This window comes from Arvicola amphibius, chromosome 1 (genome assembly GCF_903992535.2).
Source record: "Arvicola amphibius chromosome 1, mArvAmp1.2, whole genome shotgun sequence".
Lineage (NCBI taxonomy): Eukaryota > Metazoa > Chordata > Mammalia > Rodentia > Cricetidae > Arvicola > Arvicola amphibius.
In genome coordinates, this window is record NC_052047.1 from 184,559,193 (window position 1) to 184,570,712 (window position 11,520).

At 50.8% G+C, this 11,520-nt stretch overlaps 1 protein-coding gene across 2 annotated transcripts in view; it reads left to right on the top strand.

The window, feature by feature from the left end:
* Positions 1–8,942, top strand: part of Pax2 (paired box 2) — an 84,183-nt gene extending 75,241 nt beyond the window's left edge. Inside the window, exons 11-13 of one of the 2 annotated variants that reach the window (XM_038336023.1) lie at positions 6,045–6,146; positions 8,243–8,329; positions 8,821–8,942. In XM_038336023.1, the coding sequence (XP_038191951.1) occupies positions 6,045–6,146; positions 8,243–8,329; positions 8,821–8,942 (311 nt within the window). Of the gene's footprint in view, positions 1–6,044; positions 6,147–8,242; positions 8,330–8,801 lie in introns of both variants that reach the window. The other variant, XM_038336033.1, reaches the window with a different exon arrangement.
* Positions 8,943–11,520: the final 2,578 nt, after the last annotated feature.

Genomic DNA, 11,520 nt, shown 5'->3' on the forward strand with positions numbered 1-11,520 from the left:
ATAGCAGAAATGCTCATCTTCCGAGAAAGATGCCAAGCAAAAGCATCTCTGAAGTCTTTGGGTAGAACTTCTGCTGTGTAAATCTGTGTCTAATGAGCCTTGTTGCCAAAGACTCTAGAAGCAGTTTCTGTGCCTAGGCAGCTTCCCTCTGACGTTCTGAACACTGACCGAGACCTGGACTTGAGATAAGCCTGATGCTTCACACTTGGCTGTTTCTTATATGGTTTCATTAATGTTGTTTGAGAAGGTACAAGCAAATCAGTTTCTTCTACCAAAGGACAGAGTTTCCCTCATTTGCATTCTTGCTTTATAAGCATAGCTTATTCATTTTGGAGTCATGAATACTTTTGAGAATACCATTTTTAAAATGTACCTCCTGCTCAGAAAGAGGTATAGTAATATTTACATATAGCTTTCTATGGAACCCTTGAATATATCTGTGGTGCCCTACCAAATCAATGAACCCTAGTCTAAAAGCCCCTGCTGCACAAAAATGAGGCAAGCTGAAATGCACAAACAGTGTTGAGCCGGGCGGTGGTGGCACATGCCTTTAATCCCCCTATTCAGGAGGCAGAGGCAGGCAGATCTCTCTGAGTTAAAGCCCAGCCTGGTCTAAGAGTGAGTTCCAGGACAACCAGAGCTGTACAGAGAAATCCTGTCTCCAGAAACCAAACCAAAACAGTCTAAGATGTCCTCTTAAAGGACTGGCTCATTTAGCATGAGCCCAGGTTACTCTGTCTTTAGGTCTGTTATTTTGGGAGTATCATTCGGTATCAATCTCCTGGTCTATCATTTCTATAGTCCAGGTTCCCTGTCAATTAGCTGTGAAATCCTGACCATAATCCTTAGTTCCTCTGTGTTTCAGTTTCTGATCTGAAAAATCAGGGATTAAAGATAGCTCAACTGGTGGAACTGATAAGAATTAAAGGAGATGATAACACATGTAAGATAATGAGGGTGAAGACTAGCACAGGGTAGCTGTTCAATGGATGCTAGAAAGACCAGGAGCCAGGAGATTGCTGATTCAACCAAACGGCACACACTATCTGATGACTTAAAACCTCTAATTTCTTCATAAAGCTTGGGACTTTGCTTCTGCCCATGCTTGGGAGAGAGGCTGCACTTTAAATTCTCCAAAACAGTTGATTTGCTCTGGCCCATTTGCTAAGGAATGCCTGACGAAAGTGCACTGTCTGATTCAGACAGAGCGACTGCTGCAAAAATTGGCTTTGGAGTCTTCAGGGACTCCCGCAGTTGAACTGCGAAGACATCCTCATCAAGTACAGTGCTTCTAACACTTCTGGGTACTTTAAGACTCTCCACTACCGCTGCTTCTCACAGGGGCTTTTTTGTGTTAAAGAACTCTCAAAGGAGACGAAGACTCCACCCTGTGGAGTTTTACTACAGACCTCCCACACACTTGTTCCTTCCTTGTGTCCCTTTTCTCTTCCTTGCCTCATCTTAATGGTAATGTAGTGGTATGAGGTTTTGCTTGCTGGAAAACTTCTTTTCCTTCTCTTCAGCTCTTTTGGGGGAGTATCTGGGTCCATGCTGCCATTAAAGGCAGTGCGGCATGGACATGGCTTCTAATGTTGGTGCTATCATTTATTAGCCGTGTAGCACAGGAGAGTCACTATGCCTCTGTGTCCCCATCTCTCTACCTTTAAAAGAAGGGCATGGTCATCCCAAAGACTCATCTTTGAAAGCTTTGTAGCATCAGAAGGCAAGCAGGCCATATGAAATGCCCACTCCCTCACAGGGATGTTGACTTTTTATCCGTTTGGATTCCTGGTGCTTTTTATGTTACTGGCAGTGTCAGTGAGCAAGCCAATGTTTTACTGCTTCCTGTCTTCCACGGGATGGCACATATTTCATAACTGATGCACTCTGCCGTGTAGGCTTTTCTCCTGTTTCTGTGCTTCGGCTTGTTTGCCATCTTACAGTGTCTGAGTCACCCCCACCGCCATCTGCCCGTCTTCCTGTAAGGCTGCAGTACCCAGCGCTCTGTCAATTCTTCTGCTTCCGATTGATATTCCCTCACCAAAGGAGGCTTGCTCAAAGAACGCTGCTGGGCAAACGGTATGATAGTTTTAGTAATTTGAAAACTTCCTGCACTGTGTGTTTGCCATTATTGACAATGGTGTTCCAGGAGAATATATGGCTCTAGCAAGACTTTGGTCAATTTTTCCCTGCTTGTCAGGTGTCATCTGTGTGCTAATGAAGTTATTGAGCGCGCTTTGTATGCAGCGGCTGGCACCGTGTTGACTTAGAGGTCCTGTACCGGCACCTCTTGTGACGCCGCCGCTACAGAACACAGCACAGGTGTAGGACAAACACTGGAAACTTCAGATGCTTTTTCCTCACCACGGGCCTCTTCTCCCATATTTTTCAAATTTTAAATTGCTACCTAAAGATACAGATTTTTTTTTAAAAAGTAGAATTTGGAAACATGCCTTCTAATCAATCGTTCAGAGAGTGGTTCTCAGCAGGCAATATCTTCTACCTGCTGGAAGTTGAACATGCCATTTTGCAGGCCAGGTAGCTGTGAGAATAAACTTTGCAAGAGAATTGACTGGAGACAGCTTCTGGACCATCCACCCTTTCTTAGTCTCTTCTGAGTTTTGTTGTTTTGTTTTGATCTGTTGTTTCATGTGAATACCTTCCATTGTAGGGGAACTTGTGTTCAATTAGTTGTAAGAATGACAGCAGTGAAGATCAAATTCAATTTTCCTGTTATTAACAAAAAGGCGTGATGTCAGAATGAAAAACAATAGAAAGAATAAGAAGGGAGGGGCAAAGAAGGAGGGAGGCACACTCTGCTTCCTGGCTGCTCTATGGATATTGAGATCACAGGACCTGGAAGAATCATGTTCTTTATCTCTTCAAAACCTCCACATCTCCTATAATCTCCTTTTCTCTTGCGTCTTCTCTGGCAAATAAATGCCATATAATTCATTTCTCTCTCTAGGAACTGATAGGTGTTTTTCTCTTGCTGTGTGCTTCAGGTCCTCTCCACTGAGAGATGCTCAGGAGATGTGCACTTTTTTTGGCAATAGAAGTCAATACAGATGTCAGGCAGTAACACAGCTTTAATCTCAGCACTCGGGAGGAAGAGGCAGGTGGATCTCTGAGTTCGAGGTCTGCTGGTTTACAGAGCTAGTTCTAGAACAGTCAAGGCTACACAAAGAAATCCAACCTTGAAAAAACAAATTTTACACACACACACACACTACAAGAAAACCTACAACAAAGCAAACACAAGCAAGATGTGGTGGCACACATCTGTAATCCCAGTATTCAGGAGTCTGAGGCAGGAGGATCACAAGTTTAAGGCAAGCCTGAACTAGGTGTAAGACTGTCTTAAAACAAAACAAAATAGGACAAACAAAAAGCAAATGCAGATTCTTCTACTGCCTGGGATTCAGAAGTGGCATCTTCTTTGCTGGTTGTCTGATTAGTGCATTTCAGGACGAGTAAGGCGACAGCCACACCCGACAGGCATAGAAGGAAACCGTTCTGTTGCATAGTAAATCTGAGTCACCAGAGATAAACCTACCACTGAAAATCTTTGTAAAAATCCCACTGCTGTTTTAATTTATTTTTCAAATGTTTAAGCTTTTATTTCAATAAATAAGGGTGTTTTGCATGCGTGTGTAGGCACCACATGCCTGGTACCCAAAGAAGCCAGAAGGGGGCATCAGTCCCCTGGGACTGGAGTTAGAAACAGTTGCGATTTGTCATGTGGCTGCTGGGAATTGAACCTGGGTCCTCTCGGCAAGTAGCCAGTGCTCTTAACCATAAAGCTACCTCTCCAGCCCCATTTCAATTGATTGTTAAAGGGAAAAGACACAAGCAGATTCCGTCTTGGTTATGCTACTCTGTAGTAGACCAACACAATATGAAACAATGAGAACCCATTATCATCCATCAGGGATCGGCTGTGGATGCAATGGAGGAATTGTAAGAATTGGTCAATAAGTACTTACTGAGAGTCTACTGCGCTCTCACCTATGCAGAGATAGATCAGAACGTAGGCCCTACCCTTGATTGAGTTATGGTCGGTTTGGCATGAAACAGCAGAACTGACATTGCGTTTTGCAATATAATGACATTGACATAGTCAGCCATGGAGCACAGATGTCATGGAAACTTGGAACTTCCTTGACGAGTACAAGAATGGGAATGGTGAGGCTTGAGCTGGAAGAAGGAAGCAAAGGTCATATCCAAACACAGGCATTTTACATTACAAGATGAAAACAAACGCAACCAGAGGTAAGAATCAGAGCTAAGAAAGCCAAGTGGGGGCAGGCAGATCTCTGTGAGTTCAAGACCAGCCTGGTCTACAAGAGCTAGCTCCAGGACAGGCTCTAGAAACTACAGGGAAACCCTGTCTCGAAAAACCAAAAAAAAAAAGCCAAGTGGGGTGACTACCTGGGGGACATGGAGTCTGGAGAGTTCCCTATTCAAACTGTAGCCTACAGGGAGTCAATGGCAGTATTTACAAGGAAGTGGTACAATGAAAGCAAGCAGTGTTTCGGAAGGGCTAGCAGCCACATTTTAGATTGGTAAGGGGGAAGACTGTGAAGGCAGGAATACAAGCAAAGAGAAATCACTGGAGCACGCCAAAGGCAGGTACCCGGGGGTCGAACTACAAATGTGACAGAGAGAATAGAAATGAATACAACAGAAATGGCTAAGGAGAATCTGTTGCATATTAGCAGGGATGGGGAAAGAAGGCTGTGTCTAGCGCTCTGAAGTTTTAGGTATGTCTTCAAAAGGGCTGGGAAACTGACAGAGAAGAAGATGGATGTGCCTTTATTCCTACTGAGTTGGAGGTGACAGCGGACAGCTAATGAGGGCATTCAGCAGGCAGCAGGAAATGGAAAAGCCTGAGCAGTGGCTTTTTCCTCCTAGAGAAGGATGACCCTCTCACAGGTGTCGAGGCAGGGATGAGAAAGCATACATCTGAGGAATGAAGTAGGTGACGTCATCAAGTGGACGGTACCGAAGAAAGATGCTATGGAATAGCATGAAAAGTTCCATGGATCTAACCATGACTAGGACCCAACTAAGGGACAGAAAGTGAACTAGGGGTGGTGTACAGAGTGTTATGACTTCCTCCAGCCACACCTTGCCTTCCCAGGGTTGGACAGAGGCCCAAGGAATAGAATGACACCATCTGGAGAGGAAGACAGGGGAATCTGCAGCAGACACATGGGCCCCCGGAGAGGGCAGGCTCTAGTGTATGGGGTGTGGGAGGTAGGAAGGAACCAATGCTGTCCATGAAGACTGGAGTATGCTAGAAGGTACCCTTCCACAGAAATGGACACACGCTGCTGTGTTCCAGGACAAATGTCTCTGGGTGGAAGTATCTCTCGAATACTGATTCACTTTGCCTCGACTCCCTGCTTCTGGCAAGGGAAGTCCCATCTCCCACTCTGTAGGCTCTGACTAATAGAGGCTTCCAGGGAGGCTGTTGGTAGGGGGAACAGATTTTGCTCACTGGAACTTGATCCAATCCTGCTTGCCCTCAAAGTTCCTGATTCACTTCAGAGATGGTTTTCTATCACTTATGTGCCAACCATAGCAAAATAGCCCACCAGTTAGTCCCCCATCGTCCAGGCCTGGCATCTACAGGTCCGCTTAGAAGGACTCTACTCTTGTGGAGGTGGTAGTGAGGTATCTTCAACCCGAGGGAAAGATAGATGTTAGAGCAGTAGACAGGATGAGAGGTCAGCTAGAACAGTAGCTAAGTGTCTTCAGAGGAGTAAACCCAGGTCATCTCCGCCCATCTCCTCCTCAGTTGAGAGGCATACATGTATGCACAGATATACGATGAGCAACATAAAACACACACACACACACACACACACACGCGCACAAGGCTGATGGCGGACACACATCTAGACATTTGGACCATATTCAGGCACTCAGGGGCCCGATTGCTCAGATGCACATCCCCTTCCTCCCCCTAGCATCCAGGTGTGAGCTGAGGCAGTCCCCTCTCTTCCGGGCCTCATGCCTTCCCCTTTGTGTTTCTCCAGGTCGTGATATGGCGAGCACCACTCTACCTGGTTACCCCCCTCATGTGCCCCCCACTGGCCAGGGGAGCTATCCTACCTCCACCCTGGCAGGAATGGTGCCTGGTAGGTGACAATACTGGAGATGTCTGATCTAAATTGTGGGTGAGCTGCTAAATGGTCTGTAGTCTAAGACTGGGAGTGGGAGGAGAGCCAACAAACCACTGTCCTGCAAACCATTGTCCTTCATCCCTCCTTCTCCTTAGAAGCCACAGTTCTTCCTTTAGAAGTCATGCCAGGAGGAAACTTTCAGAAGTGCCCCTTGTGTACTGAGCTGTAGGTTATGGCCCCTCCTCAGCACCCAACCATCCAATCCTATGCCCCAATGCTCCAGCCCACCCCAGTTAGCTGACACTGCTTGGAAGAGCCTGCCCTGGTTTCCATGGAAACTTGGAACCAAAAACCATTTTCAGGGGCATGGCAGTCATTCAGACAAAGCCACACTGGTCCACACCAAGCCAGAGGGGAAAGCACTATAGAGAACCAACCCTAATTCAGAGAGAGAAGAAAGCTAGTCTCAAAGTGGAGGACAGGAGGGAAACAGAGAGACCCCAACTTCAGAGAGAAGCTAGAACACCTCTACACTTCTTCAGAGGACATGGGCCTCTGGGCCCCTCTGGGACTCCAGCGCACCTTTTTTTGCTGAGAGACCTTGTACTTGGGTTTGGAATTAAGGAGGCAGAGACTGTATTTAAAGCCTTGGTGGTTGCTATCTCCACTGTCCATTCCATATGGGTGTGGTTTAAAGGCAAAGAAACACCAAAATCTCTTGTCTTAAAATGACCAAGACTTTCCCAGCCTGCAACCCACTGCCTCTGGAGTCTTTTGTCTGCCCTGTTCCTGAAGTTCAACTCTCACTGGAAGGGGGAGAAGGAGAGGCTAGAAAGGGTGATTGGCCTCATCCATCAAGGAACAGCCCTGAGTGAGCAGAGGTGGGTGGAGAAAACGAGGGAGTCCGCTGTAGGGCAATGGCAATAGAGAATAGGGACTGGGAGAAGCTGGAGGTGTGGATGAAGGGAGTCCACTCAGGCTCTGCAGAAGGCAAGTAGAAGCCTTGGTGGGGGGCAAGAGAGGCTTTGGAGGTAGATCAGTGTGCAGGTGGAGGCTGGAGGAGGTCTTAGGGAGGTGGGGGTGAGGAAAGAGTGGGAAGGTGGGGGTGGGGAGTCTGCAGGGAGGTGGGGATGAGGGGAGCCGCAGAGAGCTCATGGTGGCAAGGGGGGAGTCGTTAAACAGAATCTAGTGCTGATGAGGAAATTACACTTGTTTCATTAGCGATGGGGAAGGAGATAGCTCAGTTCCTCTTGGTCACAGTTGAGCTCAGAAGCTCATTATCCTGCTGCACGCATGCTTTCCCTCCTCGTCAATAAACAGGCTTTCCAGTGGCTGCATCCCCCACCCCCACCCAGCTCCTTCTTGGAGTGCGGCCCCTTCTCCTCTACTTAACCCGCGGTTAGGGATCACTGTAAACAGTCTGGGGTCATCACACAGGAGAAAGGGCGAGGGGGAAACCCATAGGCCTGGCCTTTCTCCTCCTGAAGGGAGGGAGGCAGCGCTGGAAGGCAGTGCCCTCCACTACCCAGGCTCCTGGGCCTGCGGGCAGTCCACTTGGTTCCTGCAAATCTCCTTCTCCAGTTGCGTGGTGCTCATTGTGGACCTCAGGAGAAAAAAGTGGAAGGGGTTATTTCCCGGGAGAACAACACCATCACCACCTGCCTAGTTTTGGCACAGCGCTGAGATACCATTCTTAGGACTTTCTGGGACAAAGTGTCTCAAGGGCTTTCCTTCACCACTCTCCCCCTCTTTAATCCCATGAAGTTCCTAAAGCAGGTGTCCACCATAAAAGCTCTCGGGCTCCCAAGTTACTTAAGAGAGCACAGCCAGACCAAGCCAAACCCTTTCTGGGTAGCCAGAAGTGCTTCGCGGGGGAGCCCAGGCACAAACCTGCCCACAGATCCCTCCATGCCTAGGTGCGCAGAGATACGGGTACTTCTTGCCTTTGGTGGCTGTCCCCACGCGGGGAGCGTGGATTGCCTCACCTCTACCCTGTCCCCACGGACCCTTGCTCTGCTTGCAACACCTGAGACTGGGGCTAGTGGGGCGGGCAGAAGAGGCCAACCGGGCACACTGAGCACATCTAATTCCAGTTCCCCACCCTCCCACAGGGAGCGAGTTCTCAGGCAACCCCTACAGCCATCCCCAGTACACCGCCTACAACGAGGCTTGGAGATTCAGCAACCCTGCCTTACTAAGTGAGTACGCCACCTGGCTGGCGGGCGGCTCAGCGGCTAGCCTGCTCGCCCGCCCGGTCGGGCGCGCAGGCTGCTTCGGGACAGCGATCCCACTCTAGACCACCCTAACTCTGGGTACCCGGATGGGCCAGGGAGACAGACTCATTGTAGCAACGCTGGGGCCTGAGGACTCCTCGGGGGCGCCTTGCCTTCTGCCTCTTTCCCCCTCCCCTGTCTCTCGGTCACTGGAAGGCTCTTGGCCGCAGGGGCCGGTAGGACCCCTTGGCTTGTGGCCGCCAGGAATCACCTGTCCTGTCCCTCTCCCGCCCTGAGAACGCAGCACTCTTCCTGGGGATCTGGCCTCAGGGCGGTCACATTCCTCCAGTCCTGATCCTGCCGGACCCGGGGAGGGCTTTTCTTTGCTTTTCTTTCCTTTTTTGTTCTCCTGTTTGTCCTCTCACCCAGCCCATTCTTCTCCTGTGTTAACTTCCAGGTTCCCCTTATTATTATAGTGCCGCCCCCCGGGGCTCCGCCCCTGCCGCTGCTGCCGCTGCCTATGACCGCCACTAGTTACCGCGGGGACCACATCAAGCTTCAGGCAGACAGCTTCGGCCTCCACATCGTCCCAGTCTGACCGCCCACCCCAGAGGGAGGGAGGACCGAAGCGACGAGCTGCCACTCGGCCACCGTCCCAGTCCCACCCCTCCACTTCGAGACACCCTACCCCCCTCCCCCGCAGCCCTTCACGTCACCCTGTCGTTGGCCTGACAGCACCGGTGGAGGGGCGGGTGGGACCCTCAGGCCCCGGCTCATCGCCAGCCCCGCCCGCCGCCCCTCCCTGCCTGCCTGGGCCACCGCGCCGCCCGGAAGCTCGCCAGCCTCTGGCCCGCGCGTCCGGCACGTTTCTGTGACACACAATCAGCGTGGCCCACCCGGGGGCAGCCCGCTTCTAACGCCCGGGCGCCGGGAGGCTTCGCTGCAGAAGCTGAGCTAGGGAAACTAAGGAAAGGACTTTGTGCTGAAAGAGGAGCCGTGGTCGGAACCCCTGGGGAAACTCCTGCCCCACCCCACCCCCTGTGCCTGCCAGGCTGACCCCGCCTTCTGTCAGCGTCCAGCCGCTTACAGTGGCACCGGGAAGCGAGGATCGGACTCGAGGGACAGCGTTTGGGACGTCAGAGTTTTCCAAGGCTGGTACCCAAGGCAAGCAGACGCCAACTGAGCTCGTCCACCCGGACTGCCTAGTTCCCCAGGGCGTGGGATCTCCTGCAGTGACTCTACTCTCGGCCCCGCCTTGCCCCTACCTCAGCGCCTCTTCCATCTGCTGGCCTCTGACTTTCCCCTCCTGCGCGTTTTCATCCCAGGACACCTTGCACGCAGCCCCATCGGGGCCACCGCGGGAACAGTTTCCTCCGACTGCGGCTGCCAGCACTGGTCTTTCCCAGCAGTAACTTGCTGCCCCCCACCCCAAACTCCCAACCTGCGGGCGGTCGGAGCCAGGAGGGAACTGACGACCGAGCTGCCCGGGAGATGGAAACCGGGGGCTGCTTGCCCCACTCCATCCACTCTCAGCCGAACAGAGCCCCTAAAGTCTACACTTATTTAATATGATGGTCTTTGCATAAACGAACAAAACAAAATCCCAAAAGGCTGCTTTGTAGAAGTACGGTGTGTGTGGTGTGGAGGCGAACCTCTCTATGTACATATCCCCTCCCTCTCCGCCCCGCCCGCCCGCCGGGTACCGTAGAGTCCCTGTCCCCCGCCCGCCCTGCCTGTAGATACACCTGCTGTCCATGCTGTGAGGGTCGCCGCTCGCTGGGGGGAGGGGGGACACAGCTACATGCCCACTCAAGCACAGCACGTCCTGGGGGAGGGGGGCATTTTTTTTACTTTACAAAAAAATTATGAAAGAAATCTCTATGCAAAATGACGAACATGGTCCGGTGGACACCTCTCGCCTCTGTTTTGTTGGCTGTTTCTCTGTAATTCCGTGTTTTCCGCTCTCACCTCCCTGCATCTCTCCCTCCCTCTTCATCTCCCCTTTCTCTGCTGCTCTCCCCTTCTGTGTCTCTTTCTCTGCCTCACTTGTCTCTGTCTCGGTCCCGGCCCTCCTGCCCCAGGCCGCCAAGGCTACATTAAAAGTGGCAAAGCCAGCCTCCGGGCAAGCCCCTTGTGGCCTTGCCAACGTGCTCCCGCCAGGCTGCCCTGTCCCTCCCCGTCCTGTAGTTGCTCTCTCTCGGTAGCGGCGATGCTCCCTGCATGTCTCCTCAACCGTGGATCGTGACGACTCGAAATAACAGAAACAAAGTCAATAAAAGTGAAAAAATAAATAAGTAACTAAATAAAAATCCTTGAACAAATCCGAAAAGGCTTGGAGTCCTAGCCCAGATCTCTCTTCCCTTCGAGCCTTTTTATTTGAAAAGGAAAGTGAGAAAAGAGAACAGTGTAAGGGCACTGCCGGCTCCTGGTCCGGGCCCAGCAGCGGAGCCCTAGGTCCGAGCTCGAGGCCAGGCTTGACCCCAGTCTTGTGTCTGGCTGGTGGCCGCTCAAGGAGCGCGGAATCCAGGATCAGGCCTAGCCTTCGAAAGGTCTTCCACAGTTCTGGTCTCCTCCGCCACTTTCAACGTGTCGGTTCTTTTTAATTATTTTTATTTTCTTTCTTCCTTCCTTTCTTCCTTTTTTTTTGTGCACACGATAAATAATAATAAATAATAATAAAATTTTGTATGGCACTCCCCATGGCTCCAGGCTTGTCTCTCCCTGCCCCTGTACTCCAACTGGAGGACCCTCAATAATTCTGTCAAGGATTCAACTCCACTCCCAATGCGAATTCCTCTAAATCCTTGACCAAGACTCCCCTGGACTGCAGCTGAACTCTGATGATGGCCGGGAGAAGTCTGTTCCTCACCCCCCCCCCCCCCCCCAAACACACACACACACACACACAGAGAGAGAGAGAGAGAGAGAGAGAGAGAGAGAGAGAGAGAGAGAGAGAGAGAGAGAGAGAGAGGAGTTTTGGATTTCTGGAACTTCAGAGTAACTGACATTACCCTTCTCTAAGAAATCAGCCTTGCCTTGCTGCTAGTGTCCTGCAACCTTTACACCTAGGGTGCAGGTTCCCAGAATGAGCAACAGCTAGGGCTCTCTCTTTGTGGATAGGGGTAGCCTGCAGCCCTGTCTTTCTCTGCTCTCCCCCAGTGGCTTCAGCTGTCCAA